Source organism: Capsicum annuum, chromosome 1 (genome assembly GCF_002878395.1).
Source record: "Capsicum annuum cultivar UCD-10X-F1 chromosome 1, UCD10Xv1.1, whole genome shotgun sequence".
In the NCBI taxonomy this organism is placed as follows: domain Eukaryota; kingdom Viridiplantae; phylum Streptophyta; class Magnoliopsida; order Solanales; family Solanaceae; genus Capsicum; species Capsicum annuum.
This window is the reverse complement of record NC_061111.1, coordinates 229,830,317-229,848,672: the sequence shown is the minus strand read 5'-3', so window position 1 is coordinate 229,848,672 and position 18,356 is coordinate 229,830,317. Positions and strand designations below refer to the sequence as shown.

The 18,356-nt window shown below is 34.3% G+C and overlaps 1 protein-coding gene across 1 annotated transcript; it reads left to right on the top strand.

The window, feature by feature from the left end:
* Nucleotides 1-4,459: 4,459 nt before the first annotated feature.
* Nucleotides 4,460-5,968, top strand: LOC107856903 (aspartic proteinase CDR1). The gene is made up of 2 exons (XM_016701868.1): nucleotides 4,460-5,602; nucleotides 5,682-5,968. Exons 1-2 carry the CDS (start codon nucleotides 4,501-4,503, stop codon nucleotides 5,966-5,968), a joined length of 1,389 nt encoding a protein of 462 aa, XP_016557354.1. The 5' UTR covers nucleotides 4,460-4,500.
* Nucleotides 5,969-18,356: the final 12,388 nt, after the last annotated feature.

Genomic DNA, 18,356 nt, shown 5'->3' with positions numbered 1-18,356 from the left:
GTGAGTTGAAAACCAAAAAAGTTAACCTTCTACCCCTAAAAACACCTCACTAACCATTACTCCAGAACCTTTGCACCAAATACTATATCCACCAAGATAATCGCCAGTTACCACAAATCAAACTAACCTTTACTCTCAAGGCCAAAAACATGATAGGTCCATCCATCCTCCACTCCACCAAGTCTAACAAGAAGGACTTGGTACCCAAATATTACCACCAAACCTTAGCCCTCCCATCCAAACTCCATTTGAACAAAGACCTCACTATCCAAATCCAATCCCATTGCTATAAGCTCCACTTAACCTAAATAGACCCATCCATATTGAGGGGTATGGTAGAAGAGAATAACATGCTAGTTATGGGTCGTATGAGGATTATTTCATGATGGGGGGAGAGATGAGGGAAATACAAGGTGATCCAAGAGAATTTTATGTCCGAGAGGGAAAAGTTGGTCATTGGAACCAAAACCGTGATGTAGGACTAAATATTATCAAGATGGGGCTTTCAACCTTCAAGGGTGAGAGTGATATCGAAGAGTTTATTGCATGGGAATTAACATGTGAGAGGGTCTTCCAAGTAAATGATCTTACCAAGGATTAAAAAATTTTCTATGCAATTGCTCACTTTGAGGGTTATGCTACTACATGGTAGGAGTATGTTAAGCATTTTGATAATGTCTTGATTGAGGGACAACCCCTCCTTGGTTTAGGTTAAGGTATCCCATGAGACAAAGGTAACTATATGAAAGTTACCAACAAGAGCTCCTTTCCAAGTTGTATAACTTGAGGCAAGGAAACAAGAGCGCCGTGGCTTACTACGATGAGTTCCAACAACTCATCTTGAAACTTGATCACCGAGGAGAAAAAGTAAACCATGAAATTGTTTGATTAAAATTTGTATTGAATAGTTATATCTCCTCAAAACTGATACTTTACAAATTCAACACCATTAATGGCATCTTCCAAGCCACTTTAGAGGTTGAAAGGGAGCAAAAGGATAGACTAGGGTACCAGTATAAGGGATAATCTCCCTTGGGTTGGTACAAGGACAAGGAGAACTCATTAAATGCTGAAAAACATGATTCCAAGGCTGTCCAAGCCAAGAACAATACCTCCCAAAGGTACCATCTAAGAAACGAAGGTAAACCATACTTCCCTTCCTATTCTAAGGGCTTTTAATATTTTAAGTTCCAAGGTTGGTAGAACAAGGCTAGTGAGTTTCGAAGTATGAGAAATATGATCCTAAGGGAGGAAAAATTATACTTTCTTGGAAAGGTGTGGGACTTGAACCAAATGAGATTAATGAACAATCCCAAAATGGAGAGAAGAGAGAAGTTGAGGGGTCAAAAGAAGGAAGTGAGGAAGATGTTTGGCCGTGTAATGGTGAGATTGAATTTCCATATTTGGTGGTGATAATATGTATGATTAGTAAGTCTTTGGTTGATCCTAGTCAAAGGGAGAACCTTTTTACCACCAAATGCCTTATTAAGGGAGTTGTGTGCTCTATGATCATTGATGGAGGTAGTTGTTCTAATATTGCTAGTATTACTTTGGTTGACATCTTGAAGTTGACCACAACCCCTCATAATAGTCCATACAATATTCAATAGTTGAATGAGTGTGGGGAGTTAAAGGTAACCCGACAAGTGATGATATGGTTTAAGGTTGGAAACTACCTTGATGAGGTATTTTGTGATGTTATTCCTATACAGGTATGTCATTTATTATTGGGGAGACCATGGAAATATAATAGAGATACCATTCATGATGGAAGAACCAATATTTACACTTTTGAGCTCCATGGACGAAGATATATGCTCCATCCTCTCTCATCGTTACAAGGGACTAAAGTCCATTAACAAGTGAGGAAGTTAAAAAAGAAGAGGAAAAAGGAAAAAAGAGGGAAAACACAGAGTGTCAATAGTGAAGAAGGGGTGGCAAAAATGGTTCAAGAAGGAAAGAAGTCCCTACTTGTGGGACTTACCCATAAGGCTCCCTTATTTCTCACTAACAAAGGTACTAGTATTTTACCTAGTGCCGCATTTTCTTGTGTGCAGGTTCATGATCATGTTCTTTCTAAGGAGGATACCAAGAGGATTACTTACCAACACATGCTTGATGATCTCAAGGATCCCTTGGCAAAGCATCCAAGCTTTGGGACAAAATATGAAGACTTGATTCCAAGAAGAAGCCTTGAAGGTAATGAAGTTGTGAATTTGAGGCCAAATTCCTTTCAAGATGGAGAGGATGATATGAGCACAACTATGAATATTGATGTGTGTGAAAGTGTGACAAGAGGACATCCAATAAGGTGCAATGCTAAAGGGTGAGGAGGACCAAAATGTATACTAAAGCCGCCCCATTCTACATTAGAGAGACGCCCCTTAGTCATTAAGGATAGTTTGGACAATTCACCTTTTTATGTAATATACTATATATAGTTTAGTATTAGGGTTTTCATTCCTTAGTTGATTATTATTATAAGTCTTGAAACTTAAAACACGAAGTTCTCTCTTCTTGAGGCCAAAATCAAAACTAGGTTACAAGTGTGGATATCACTTGTGTGTTGCAATCGTTGATTTGAAATGTTGGTGCTTGAGGAGGTAACGTCCCTCTTGTGTCATCGTAGGAGTATAGTGATTGTTTGTATAAGTGCTAGAGGTCCTAGGATTTGAAACATTCTAGGGTTGCTAGTGTTTGTATAACCTTTTGTCACTCTATCTATCCTTTTATATATATTGCATTTCGTTTCCTTATTTAGCTTGTGTTCTTGTGCCGCTTTGAGGCTTGCTCTTGTGGAATGTTTTGTGGCTGTTTTTGTGTCATCTTTGGGTTGTTTAGTATCGTTAGTACATGATGTGAGTTGGGCTGACTGAGGAAAGGCTGAGTGAGGACAGGGTTTTCACACTCAGGGGGAACATTATTCTCATAGATAGGGGAAATAAGGTGAAGAATACTTAGGGACATCAATGATAGGGGAAACTCTTGTGGCTTATGTTGCTGAGTCCTACTGGGTAGGATGTGTGTTGTCTGGATGTTTGAAGATGCTGAATGCTTGCATGGGTTTATAATTATCAAAAAGGAGAAAATTTTTAATTCCTTAGTTTTGATGATTGACAAATTATGTGTTGGGACCTATTTTCTGGAGATTAGGTGATGAAAAAGTTGCTACATCTTAGAAAAAATGTTGGGCTCACCTGTCACTATCACAGTCAACTATCATAGCTGGCGTAAAGTATAAAAGTTGGTGAAAAAGGTGCTGCCACTCTTTTGTCTCAGCCAATAGGATCTCTCCTAGGTTTTCTTGTGTCATACTATATATTGCTTATATTCCTCAACAAGAAAATCATGCTTCCATATTCTTACAACTAAATATCTCTCTGAAGCTATAAATCAAACACTCATTTTACAACAAGAAATTGATAGCTCATTAAGTTGTATTTTCTTTTCTTTTTGTACTTGAGTCTTTTTAATGTGATCTTAAATGTTTGCCTACATTTTATTATGATTGTTAGTAGGAATTTTTGTGTAAACCTCTTCTCTTTGTAATAATCTAAAGTTAGGTGATTCTTAAGCTAGAGTTAGCTTGGTGTGTCCAGTTAGAGTCAGCTGGAGTGTGAGTGCAGTTGAGTTGTTGTACTATTTCTTTGTGATAGAGTTATTATTAGGAGAGTAAGGATTAAGATTTTAACCCTGAAGTTTGGGGTCTGTATTCAAGAAGTTGCTTGAATATAGTGGAGCTTGAAAATCCTGAAGGCAAGCCATGTTTTCTTCTCCCTTGAGCAAGGAGTTTTCACGTAAAAATTCTTGTGTTTGCTATTTGCTTTATTCCTGCACTTCATAATTTATATTGCTCCTAGTTCTTGTTGTGTGCATTCATGTTGGAACAGGTTCCAAATTTCAGGAGCAACCCACTGCAACTTTTCATTGTCACAAATGAATTTCCTTATTATATGATCTTGTGAATCAAAAACTTCCTTTCTTGCCTACTGATTTAACCAAACACTGATAAATTTGAATTTTAGTTTCATATTTTTAATTAAATATTTCTATGCAATGAAATTTGTTCTTTGTTTAATGAGAGCATGCATGTGTTAGTATTTGGAACCTCCATTAAATTAAATTCATAATGATTCACAATAATTATAATTCTTGATTTTTATAAATATTTCGAAGGGCATATAAAATCATGATAATTTGGTCAAAGATTTTTTTTTCTTTTTTAAAAAGAAGGTAAAGTAACATGGTAAGAAAGTCACAAATAGGTAACATTATATACACTTATCTGATTTTATGTCTATATTTTATTTTTTGAATTTGAACTCTTTAAATTTTTTTCCTAAAATTTAATTTGGTGGTCAATAATGAATATTTTTTTCCTTAACAATATAAATATTCCTAAAATGCATCCACTCTTCTGCTTCTTTTTTAATTTGTTTATAAAATGACACTAATCATCAACTTCTCTTATTCATAAACCACTCTTCTAAAACCCTTGCCATGGCTAAAGTTTTTCTTCTTTTATCCATTTTGGCCTTTTTGGCTTTCTCTCAACTTGCTTTTGTTTCTTGTAGAAAAGCGGAAACCAGCCATGGTTTAGATGGATTCACTCTTGATCTTATTCATCGAGATTCTCCCCTTTCTCCCTACTACAACCCTTCTATCACCCATTCTCAACGCCTTCGTGATGCCTCCCACCGATCTTTTTCCCGAGCATCTTTCCTCAGGAAAGCCTCTGTCCATTGCACCACACCTTCCAATGGCAGTATTCAATCAAACATCATTCCGGTTCCTGGAGAATATTTAATGAAAATTGCCATCGGTATGCCCCCAAGGGAAACCTTTGCAATTGCTGACACTGGCAGTGACTTGACATGGATACAATGCAAGCCTTGTACTGAATGTTTTAACCAAAGCTTACCCCTTTTCGATACTCGAAAAAGCTCAACTTATAAAACCGTTGGTTGCCACTCTAAGGCATGTCAAAATGTGGGAGGTGCTTCTTGTGTTAGAAAAGATGTTTGTGAATATGAGATGCGTTATGGTGATAGTTCTCATAGTATTGGTGATGTTGCTTCTGAAACCTTCACATTTGCATCAACAACAACATCCAAAGCCAAAAAGGTCCATAATATTTCAATCCCAAATGTTGTTTTTGGTTGTGGACATGATAATGGAGGCACTTTCAACAATCGTACTAGTGGGATTGTTGGATTAGGAGGTTCAAAAATCTCCATTATTAAGCAACTTGACAAGCAAATTAAAGGGAGATTCTCTTATTGTTTAATCCCACTTAATTTATCATCTTCTTCTCATCCCAATTCTACAAGTAAAATTCATTTTGGTCGTAAGGCAGTTGTGTCGGGGCCTAAAGTTGTTACAACTCCCATAATTCGAAAGGGCCCCGAGACGTTCTACCTTCTAAATCTCGAAAGTGTTAGCGTTGGAGAAAAGAAGTTGGAGTTCGAGTCACCAAAACCGAGTTCTTCTGCCGGTAATGAAAATTTGGGAAATATTATAATTGATTCTGGCACAACATTGACATTTCTTCCTGAAAAATTATACAATAAATTGGAATCAACGTTGGTGAAAACGATTAAAGGTAACATTAAATTTTATTACCATTTTAAAATGTTTCATCACACTTTTAGTTGTTTAATTATTATATTATGTCTCAACAGAGACGAGGAAAGAAGATCCCTTAGAAGAGTTTGGCCTGTGTTATGACTCGGAAAAACATGCGGTCAACCCTCCTAAGATTGTATTCCATTTCACAGATGCTGATATTGAGTTGTTACCTGAGAATACATTTGCAGAAGTTGATGAAGGTTTGACTTGTTTGACAATTATTAGTGCAGGTCTAAATGGTGCTATTTATGGAAACTTGGCACAGGCAAATTTTCATATAGGATATGATCTTGTGAATCGCAAAATCTCTTTCTTGCCTACTGATTGTACCAAGCATTGATAATTTTGGATTTTAATTTCACATTTTAAACTTCTTTATAATATTTTTGTATTATGCTTCATTGCTTCTTGTTAGTAAAATTGAATGGGATTTTCCTTTTCTATAAATTCATAATGATTCTCAATACTTGTAGAAATTTTTTATTTTATTTCATATTTGAAGGATATTGAAAATCATGATAATTTGAACGGGATTTTCTTTTTTGTATAAAAGAAGGTAACCAAAGTAGAAGTGATACCATGTTAATTGGAATGTCACAAATAGTAGTAGTGTTATTGTATTAGTATATACTCAGGCTGATTTTATGTCCATATTTTGATTTTTTGAATTTGGATTCTTTTAACCTTTTTCCCTAAAATTTCATTTGATGCTCAATTGTAATGCATATAATTGATATTTCAATAATGGCTAAGTCAATTGATTCATTTGCTTTAATTTTTTTGCCATATTTGGAAATTGACCAACTTTAATTAGAATTAAGTAAAAATAAAATATGATATCACTAAATTTAGGACTTTATTGACGACAATGGTTCACTATTTAAAATAATTTAATACAATAATATCTGAAGTATTGATATGGCAATATGATATTGAAGACAATGATTCACAATTCAAAATAATCTAATACCATAATTTTTGAAGTATTTATATGGCAATATGATATCACAATGGGTGAAAATGATTTTTACCCTTCAATTTTGCTTTAAATCAAGCTCCTCCTCAACATTGAACAATAATCAATTTTTTTCTTTTTATTTTATGTAATGTTCATTTTATCTTTATTATATAAAATATATTTATGAAATATATCTTTATATATTATATATAATTTATTTTTTTAACCCATGTATTTATAACTTCTTATTTAAGTTCATTAATATTATAAGTAGAATAATAATTTTATGGAATTTTCAAAATTCAATGTGATTTTAACGATTGTTATTTCAATATTATATGGATTAAGAGTGTGCATATATATGTAAATGTATGTGCATATACTTTTGTCTTTCCCTACTCTCTTACTCCATCCGTTTTATATTACTTGGTGCTTCTTGATGTAACACATTCGTTAAAAAAAAATTAATTAGAGATGTATTTTACTAAACTAACTTTATTAATAATGCTTTGAAACTTTAATTTGACGACTACTACTTTATGCAGTTATTTAATTCTAAGGGTAGAAATAAAAAAGTATTTAAAAATTCTTTTGATTTCATTAATTGAACAAGTAAATTAAACAAACTATTTTTAGTATGGCGGTTAAATAATATAAAATGATGAGGGTATTCTTAAATAAATAAACAAACTTTGATTGTCATTAATGGTGCATTATATAACTTATAGTTTAAAATAATTTAAAATCTAGATATATATAATATTTAAAAATTTGATCGTAATTTAATTAATTTTTTTGTATTTTCTGCATCAAAATATATTTGTACAGTTATTATTATGAATCACCCTGGTTTTGACTCTTGAAAATTTTGTGGATTTTTGGTCTCTGGACAGGATACGACTGTGGGAAACGACTCGTACACTGGGGGCACAGCTTGTATGGGTCAGTCGTATGCTGACCAATATTGGTTGGTTGGTTCGATTTGGATTTTGGAATGAGTACAACTTAGTTGATACGAGTCATATCGGTAGATATGGATGGTTAGGTTACTTTACTTAATCTTAGACTTGGTAACTTAGGTTGGATCTGAGTACGAGTGTGCAAGACCCTGTATTTTTGAACTAGTCTTTGAACTATCGTTTCTACGTGTATAAGCTATAATTTGAATGATTCTTATATGAATATAAGTTTCATGATCTTTATCCTCCTGTTTGATATGCTTTCGAGATGAAAATGTTATAAGAATCACTTAGAACAAAGTTGAGCTAAGAGCCTTTGATTCGTCCAAAGTTTGGTATTTTATTCTACAAAGGTCAACTTTGAACATGTATAACTTTTTATGTACGTAGAATTTTGCAGCTCAAGACCCGACCAAATAGTAGATAATTGAGTCTGCTTTCCAATGATACCAATTTTGCCTTAATCCGATATCCGAGTGAAAAGTTATGACATTTTTTGTGTTAGGCAGTAAGCCAACGCGATTGGGACGTGGAGCATTGCTTTCTTGATGTGATAAGTGACGTGATGCGTTGCTGTCCCAATGCGATATCCGATGCGATGCGGAGCTTTTTCACACGCTGCTTTAGTTGCTGAAGGGTCTAGAGTCACTTTGGTCATTTTTCCCCATCCAAATCCGTCCATAACACCAAATTAAAGTCCCCAAGGAGCATTATTTGTCCCTTTACTTATAATTTCACTCCAAGAAAGCATTCTTCTCTCAAGAACAAACCCTAACCTCCATCCAAGAACTTCAAAACTCCATGGCAATCTCTTCAAGAAAAGCCAAGAATTGAGTTCCCTAATACAAGAATCTCAAGAAAAGCATTCAAAACCATTCTTAAGGCTTTCAAGTCAAACTTTCAATTTCAAATCAAATGCATTAAGGTATGTGGGGTTATGAACAAGGATACTTTTTCATCCTTGTGTCCAAAACTTGCTTTTAAGTTAAGATTTCATGATTTGCATATAGGGTTCATACTCAAATTATCTTGTTTTGAGTTTTTGAATTTATAAGTGATTTAAGTATTGAAGTGCATGTTTATCTCACCTATTTATGCTTTGAATTGAAGATTTATATCATGAATTGCACCTTCTTTTTATAAATTGATACTGAGAATGATTTTAAGAATGATATTGAGCGTGAAATTTTGTTGTGAATTGTCATGAGTTTAAAGCATGAATTTTAAAGCACAAAGTTTAAGTATTGAGATTTTAAGAAGATCATGCTCTTAAGTTTTATTTGATAAGTCCATATCAAGAATGAGTTTGAGATTTCAAGACAACTATGGTCTTAAGTTTCTTTGATAATTATTTACCAAGATTTAAAGAAAGATGGATCTTTTGATCCTAAGCTTAGATTGGAATTCACATTTATTTATGTTGATTACAGTTTAAAGCAAAGACGAGCATAATTGGTTTTTCATTATATAAACCCTTATACTATTTTAAGATGGATTTTCTCAAGTCTGAACATATAAGTAGGGGAGCAGTATTTAGCACCGAGTTGGATGTGAGTCTAAGGTCGCATGCCCAGAACTACGAGCCACCGTAGGTCTAAAGTCCCTTTATGGGTTAAGTATAGTTATCACTTAAGTTAAGGTCCTATTCCAATGACAAGGGTAGGGTAGCTTTCCTTAGTGTGATCTCTCCCATTTGTGGGCAAGACGCTGAACTCCATGATAGCTCACATGGTGTATGTCGGTTAGAAGAACCTCCGTAAGGCAGAATAAAAGAAAAGCTTTTAGAACTATGTTTTGTAGCTCACATATTTTATCATTATGCTTTATTACTCATGTTTATGATTTTACACCTTTATTTATTCAAGCCAATGTGAGTTATTTATACTTAGTATCCAGCATTTGAAAGTTTATAAGTACATTGAGTTATTATTTTTACTTATGCATTCCCCCCATATGCTTAGTACATTCCATAAGTACTGATCCACATATATGTCTAAGTGCTACATTGTTTAATAATATAGGTACAAGTTGTAGTCCGCACATCATAATCAGATAGTTTGCAGCTTTCAGTCAGCAGGTGATAGGCCTTTTCATCCAAGGGCTTGAGTTACTCATAGTTCGAGTAGCATTTTGTATTCTTTATTCAATTGTGTTGATTTGGGATAGTTAGGGGTCATGTCCTAGCTACCTATAGTCAATACTTGTAGAGGCTTCATAGACAATCTGAAGAGTTGATGTGATTTTTTTAATTTTGTTTTGTATGACCAGAGTTGTAATCCTTTTTAAATAATTTTGTATTGAACCTACTTACTAAAGACTTCTCTTCCACTTATTTCTTCAAGATTTATGTATTTTATTCAGTTGCTCACAAGTTATGCCAGTACAAGGGTTAACTTTGGATCACTTGTGGTCCTAAGTACCATGTAAAGACTAGGAGGTAGTCTTGGGTCATTACAAACTCGGTATCAGAGCATAGAGTTCAAGTTTTCTAGGGTGTATGAAGCCGTGTCTAGTGGAATCTTACAGAACGGTACAGAGACGTCTGTACTTTTTTTGAGAGTCTATAGAGTATTTAAGAAATGTTTTCTTTTTCCCATACTCTAGATCATGCTATAAATTTATTCTCTCAGAAACTTCTGCTGATTCCTGCGTTACTCCATTATTTTCCATCTATGACTTTTTGAGATAACATGAGTACTAGATTTCAATTTCTCCTAAGATGCTCTCAGATTTACTATAAGTAACTTCAGAAGTCTTACAAGGGGCTTGAGAGGAGCTCTCTAGCATGTTATAAGTTCCTCAAGTTGAAAGTTATGTTTTTATCCTTACGAGTTATTTAGTTAAAACAGAATAAGATTATTTCTCATTATTCCTTTAATACATATATTGCTCATAAAAGGAGATAGTATGAACCTAGATTGTTGAGTAGAGTTTGCATTCAAGGGATATTGTAACCTGGAGTGTTATGATTCATAAGTAATAGAACTTTCTTATAGTTTGAAGTATGGGTATAGAAGTGTAGTGAAAAAAGTGGGAATGATGATTGGTAGAAAGTATAGAGATAAACTTGTGCATGCTATCGAGTTTGTGTCAAGGAGATAGATCCTTGTGTGTCAGTTTAGGGGTAATGAATGTGGTATAAGTTCCTTGGAGGAAGGTAGATAATGAGTTATTAGTTAAGGTGAATTATTATTTGCTTAAAGCCAGAAAGGAGTTATTGATGATATTTATTATGTTAGAAACGTATATGATATTCATGAAGAATTTGGTGGTTGAGTATTGTTAATTTAGACTTTCCTTGAGGTTGCAAAAGGAGTTTAGTTGAAACTTATAGAGCTATGAAATTAATTTAGGTGTGCAGAGGGGTAAATACTTGTAATGTGTAGAAGGAGGAGGTGATAATGTATTATAATAAGATAGACCATACGATTATGATCAATTATTGTTATTATGAGGCTTTAGTCGACTAGTGTTTCTTGATGTGTTATTTTATAGCTTCCAAGTGAGAATAGTATATGGGGTTGGGTTGTTAATCATGCCTAGCACTAGACACTAAGTTTGAACAGTGGATAGTCATCAAGGTGGATGTAATGATTGCTTGGTTAGTGATGCTAGTTATATGGAGGTGAACCAATAGGCTTGAAAGAATGAATGCAAGAGTTTAAGTTCATTTATTCATAATTAAGTATGATGTGGTAAGTATGATATAGAGGTGTGCCCATGGTGATATGGGGTTGCATTATTTTCTAAGGTTATTAAGTGTTGTGTGTGGTTAGTAGTACCCTTGATTTGCTAAGTGGAAGAAAGCTAGCTATATAGTACATGGTGTTCTGAATAGCTAAGTTAAGGAGATAGGGATAGATGGTGTTGAGTCTTTTAAGTATGATTTTGATTCTTATGGTTTGGAAAAAATACAAGTATACAAGTGTGATCTTGATAGGCTATGATTATGTGTTTAGTGAAATAGGTATGTTTACAAAGGAGAGTGTAAGTCTTTGACGATGATTATTGAAGCAAGAGAAAGTTAAGGATGGTATATATAAAAGGATTGTCTAAGAATGAAGTCAGTAAGTTCAAAATATAGTTTATTCATGTGAGTTTAGCATTTATGTGTAGACTATTGGAATGAAGAAATTATGGCTCAGTCTTGAGGATATGGAGTAGACCCATAAGCTTAGAAGGACAACTTTGGTCTAAGGGGGAGACGGTAGACTGAAGAACCAAATCACGTTTTGAGAATTAGATTGTGATACATGTCAATAAGAGTTGTGATGAGATAGTGATCCTTTCACACCCTAGAGTATTCTTTGGATTTCAATTGTTATCACACCAAATTCATATCTTGCGTGAGAGATCCATGCCAAAGGACAATGCTTATACACTTCATGCATATTCAAGTTCATTCTCAACTTTTAGTAAGTAAGTAATAACTTCTCTCTATGATTCGAGTTATCCCTCATAAATCTATGAACTCTAGACTTATGTTGAATAGCTTATGATAAGTATGAAATCATGTCTTGGAGTATGATCTATTCTTAGAAACCCATGTTCCTAGTGAAATTCATATTATATCTTGGATGGCCTCATTTTAGATCTCTTTAATTAATCCATGCCTTTGACATTCTATTCCTCAGGCCTCAATTAAGTGTCAAAGTTATGTATAGTGTTCTTTCATGCTTCCGATCCTTATATGTTAGCCCTTCAACGACCTCTTCTAATGTTACGATAGTGGTGATGATAATGGATAAGCAATGGTCTAGATGAGAGATAGTTGATGACCCAAATTAAGAAAGATTATTTATGTTTTTTTCTATCTAAGGCTAAAGTATGAAGGAATTTTGAGGTAAATCTTTAGTATATGTCATAAATAGTGGAGAATTCTAGGTATGTCTCCTTAAGAATAGTGCAAAAAAGTTGTTATTGATAGAGGGTTAGAGAATATGAGAAGTATGTAATTATGGGTGTTTGTTTATACGTTAATGTGTGGTTATAACAATAGGCTTGAATTTCATGTTGGTGTATGAGTGGATAAATGCATTGCGCATTAGTTTCTGACCTTTCCTAACTCGAAATGTAAATCATTAAGTTGATTCATGATCAGGGATATCGATGGAACATCTTTGATAAGTTTTAGATTTTTAAGCAAGGTTTGAGACCTATTTGGATGGTCAAAATAGTGAGGCTCCACGATATGACCGCAGTGTGGCGCATTTATCATTGATGGGTAGCAATGCAGCGCATCATATATCGTGTTGATAGAGCAACGTGAAGTGGTAAGGCATGTTATGCTTAGGGTGTGAGCTCTAATAAGATATTCAGTTCATGTACTATGTTTCAGACTTAGTTATGAAGTCATGCATGTTCAGAATATGATCTCATTTATTTTTGTACAGTACTCTCAGTATAACCAGTCTCATGCGAGGACGAATATTCCTAATGGTAAGATAATGTAAGATACACATTTTTGAACAAGACTTTAAACTATCGTCCCTACGTGTATAAGCTATAATCCAAATGATTATCATGTGAATATAATTTTCATGATCTTTATCCTCGTGTTTGATGTGCTTTCGAGGTGAAAATTTTCATGAGCTTTTGATTCGTCCAAAGTTTGGTATTCGACTCTATAAGGGTCGACTTTGAACGTTTAAACATTTTTATATACTTAGAATTTTGTAGCTCAAGAACCACCAAATTATAGATAATTGAGTCAGCTTTCCAACAACATCAATTTTGCCTTAATTCGATACCCGAATAAAAAGTTATGATATTTTTTGTGCGAGGCAGTAAGCTAAAGCGATTGGGGCATAGCGTGTTGGTTTCTCGTTGTGATAAGTGATGCGACGTGTTGCTGTCCCTAGGTGATATCTGATGTGATATGGAGCTTTTTCACATGCTGCTTTAGTTCCTAAAGGGTCTAGGGTCACTTTGGTCATTTTTCCTCACCCAAATCCATCCCATAGCACCAAATTAAAGTCCCCAAGGAGCATTATTTGTCTCTTTACTCATAATTTCTCTCCAAGAAAGCCTTCTTCTCTCAATAAAAAACCCTAACCTCCATCCAAGAACTTCAAAACTCCATTACAACCTCTTCAAGAAAAGCCAAGAATTGAGTTCCCTAATACAAAAATCTCAAGAAAGCATACAAGAACATTCTTAAGGCTTTCAAGTCACACTTTTAATTTCAAATCAAATCCATTAAGGTATGTGGGGTTATGAACAAGGATACTCTTTCATCCTTGTGCCCAAAACTTGTTTTTAAGTTAAGATTTCATGATTTACATATTGGGATTCATACCTAAATTATATTGTTTGGAGTTTATGATTTTATAAATGACTTAAGTATTAAAGTGCATGTTATCTCACCTATTATTCTCTGAATTGAAAATTTATATCATGAATTGCACTTTCTTCTTATGAATTGATATTGTGATTGATTTCAAAAATGATATTGAGCATGAAGTTTTGTTGTGAATTGTCATGAGTTTAAAGCATGAATTTTTAAGCCCAAAGTTTAAGTATTGAGATTTTTAGAAGATCATGCACTTAAGTTTTATTTAATAAGTCCATATCAAGAATGAGTTTGAGATTTCAAGAAGACTATGATCTTAAGTTTCTTTCATGAATGTTTGCCAAGATTGAAAGAAAGATGGATCTTTTGATCCTAAGATAAGATTGGATCTACATTTATTTATCTTAATTACAATTAAAAGCAAAGAAGAGCATAATAGGTTTTTCATTATCTAAACCCTTATGCTATTTTAAGGTGGATTTTTTAAAGTCTGAGCATATAAGTAAGGGAGTAGTATTTAGCACCGAGTTGGGTATGGGTCCAAGGTCACATGCCCCAGAACTACAAGCCACCGTAGGTCTAAAGTCCTTATATGGGTAAAGTATAGTGATCAGTTAAGTTAAGGTCCTATTCTGATAGCAAGGGTAGGACAAGTTTTTCTAGCATGAGCTCTCCCATTCGTGGGTCAGACATTAGAATCCATGATAGCTCACATGGTGTATGTCGGTTAGAAGAACCTCCCTAAGATAGAATAAAAGAAAAGCTTTTAGAACTAAGTGTTGTGGCTCACAAGATTTATCATTATGCTTCTCATGTTTATGATTTTATAGCTTTATTTTATTCAAGCCAATGCGAGTCATTTACACTTAGCATGCAGTATTTGAAAGTTTATTAGTACATTGATTTATTATTTTACATATGCATTCACCCCCACATGCTCATTACATTCCTAAAATATTGATCCACATATATGTCTATGTTCTACATTATTTAATAATGTAGGTACAAGTTGTAGGCGCACATCATAATCAGACAATTTGTAGATTCCAGTCAGTAGGTGATGAGGCCTTTTGATCCAAGGGTATAATGCCCCGAATCTGGTACCTAGAACGCTACACGGTGCTCATGACCCCAAAGGACCACAAGCTAACCCATGAATGATCTCTGTAACTGAGCACTAAATAATCTACTAAAATTATGCAGAATATAAGCTGTAAGGCCATAACGTTCAAAACTGAACTAATACTGAATATAATACAATGTCTGTAATGAGGTATAATAATAACCAAAATTGAGATGAACTATCTGAAACATACTATAGTCTGAAAACACTCTAGTCTGAAAGCCTTTAAACTGTCTGAAATCTGTGTAGTTGATGGGACATATCCCCAACTAACTCTAAACTACTGAAATAATAAATTAATAAAATAATCATGCTATCCTCGGCTGATGAGGACTCATTTCTAGTCTCATGCTTCTAAACCTATGGTATAAAACACCATAGCATAAATACGTCAGTACTTTGAATATACTGGTATGCAAGTGAGGTAGGCTGAATGAAAAGGGTTCATATGCATGAAAAATACTAACTAACTGCATAACATGAACGTGAGAATACATGCATGAATAGTAACTATAACTGAGATCGTGATAACACTGACTCATGAATTCTAATAACATGGATTTACTGATATTTGAGTACTAATATTGGGATATTGAATGGCTGAGTCTACTAAATACTAAGAGACTGATGTTATTTTACTGATAGAGGAAAGACTATTTTTGATAGTTCTGATTATGAAGAACTGGTCTGATTGACTGTATCTGACAGTTCTGAGTCTGAATACTGATAACATGAGTTTTATATAATTAATATACTATTAACTGAGTTTGTGATTACATGATTACTGAGTATCAATACTGATTACATGACATACTGATAACTTTTATAACTGATAACATAAGTGACTGTATCTAACAGTCCTGGATCTGATGGAACTAGCTGAGTTTTATACTGTAGTTGAGTTGACTGTATCTGATAGTCCTAAAATTTAAAGAACTACTGAGACTGATTGACTATGTCTGACAGTCCTGATTCTGTAATATGAAATACTGGGAAGTAGTTATCTAACCGACATGCCCTTAGTATGCTGTTATGGCTGAGTTGGGGTCCAATCTGTAACTCCAATTGGAAGGATGTTAATACCGCACCACTGGTAAGGACAATTTATGGGTGACCCTTATCTGATAATATCATCTAAGAGAATGGTGGGACCCTCGTCTGACAGTGTTTATCTACCTCATTAACCCTCATCTGATAGGGTTAATGTCTCAACCTATGCTAGCTACATAGTTCTAGAATGTAACGATGACTTCTAAGGATCACACCCTCATTTAATAGTGTGTGTTCCCATCCTTGGGTTCACTCGGTGCTAATTCCTATTTCCATCTGAATAGACATTGAACATGGATAACTGAGCTGAACTAAATTAACTAAATTCTGTTGACTAACGGAATATTACTGAGATTTTTGTATTACTAACTGAGATCGTCGATATTTTTGAGATTACTAAGATAACAGAGATTACTGATGTTACTAAGACCACTGAGGTCACTGAGATTACTGAGCTACTGAGATTACTGAGATTCTGGAAGAGACTGGACTGATACTGAATTTACTAAGTTTTCCTGAGTCATAAGACTGACTAAATTCTACTGATCATGGCTTGATTGAGATCATCGCGAGAGCATGACATGGCTCTAGGCACACAACTAAATTGTCGGGTACAAGTACCCCTAGGACTCGATAGAATGAAACTGACAAGGCTTGACACTTTTGTCACATAACCAATATCAACAATTCATAATTTCATGAAGCACATGATCATCATAATATTGTACATAGATAGTAATGCATATAAATATGGCATAATTTCATGCTTCTAATCTTATGAATATCTCATCAAGCAGTCATAATGCATAGGTTTAGCATGGGAAGCATCTTAATCAAATAGGTATAGAATCATTTAAGATACATGACATAATCTTGACACATGGAAACTAAGTACTTGACCATCATTAATTCATTGGGGCATATTATCAAGCACCTTGCATGCACACTTAGGGCATAGATGTATTCATCAAACTACACATGATAAACCACTCAATTCATGAATATCATCTTACATACTAACATAATTTCAAGACAAATACATAAAACAACAACTTAGGAATTATACAACAACACTATCATGATTTTAATCAACCCACAACATAAGCATTAAAATTCATAGTTTAAAAGAGGATTCTTGAGCTTCATGGATGAAAGAAATCCATGAATGAACATTGTGCATCTCTTAGTTCTTGATTCTACGAAGATTGGCAGATAGATTCTTGAATTTGGGTCTTGGATTTGAATCCCCAATTTTAAACCCTAGCTTGTTCTTGAGAGAAACTTAAGAGAAATAATATATTTTGGGTGAAATATGGATGAATCACGTGTTATTAGGTATATAGGGGTGGAAAATTAACCCTTTTAACCCTTGAACGCGTATTTAAATTTTGAGAAAATTTCTTGATTTGGCAGGCTGGTACGACGCAGCACTATCACACAGTGTCACTGGAAATTGCTAACTGAAAAATAGGCTGATGGCACAATGCGGTGAAATAGCATTGCAATACTGGATGGGACCTGGAAGTTCACCGTGATGCGGTGGTATCGAGCTGAGATACTAGAAAAAGAACCATTTTGATTTTGAGCCCTGGCGTGATGCATCATAATCATGGAGGCTCACTGGATTTTGATGATTTTCATTTTGGCCTGCTCTGCGATGTGTTGATGGCTCAGGTGATGCACTAGCTCACTAAAAAGGCTCTAACTCTCCGTTTGGGTGTAGGATTTAGGCGAATTTGATATCGATAGGAAGCTTATTCAATTTTCCACATGATAAAAAGTGAAAATCTTGAAAATATAACTTGGATAAAAGTGGATTCATCTTTGAAACAAGTCTTTAACATTTTTGGAATGATTTTAAGCTAGGTAGAAGTATGGGGTATTACAAAGGGCTTGAGTCAGTTATAGTTCATGTAGCATTTTGTATTCTTTATTCAGTCATGTTGATTCAGGATAGTTAGGGGTCATGTTCGATCTACCTATTTTAGTTAATACTAGTAGAGGCTTCATAGACAGTCAGTAGAGTTAATATGATTTTATTTCAGTTTTGTTTTGTATGACCAGAGTTTTATCCTTTTGAAAAAGTTTTGTATTGAACCTACTAAGTAAAGACTTCTTTTCTGCTTATTTCTTTAAGATTTATGTATTTTATTTAGTTTCTCACAAGTTATGCCAGTACAAGTGTTATCTTGTGGTCACTTGTGGTCCTAAGCACTGTATGTCGACTAGGAGGTAGTCTTGGGTTATTACAAAATGGCTCACCATGAGCCGTAAGTCATGAGATAAGGCATACACTGGACTCGTATGGTGGGCAATGTTTTGATCCTCTTTAGATTCTATTCTTCC

Bases quoted from the DNA above. Each gene is read 5' to 3' on its own strand.
- LOC107856903 (XM_016701868.1), top strand. From the start codon at position 4,501: ATGGCTAAAGTTTTTCTTCTTTTATCCATTTTGGCCTTTTTGGCTTTC. The intron at 5,603-5,681 runs GTAACATTAAAT...ATGTCTCAACAG, and splicing joins GTTGGTGAAAACGATTAAAG to AGACGAGGAAAGAAGATCCC.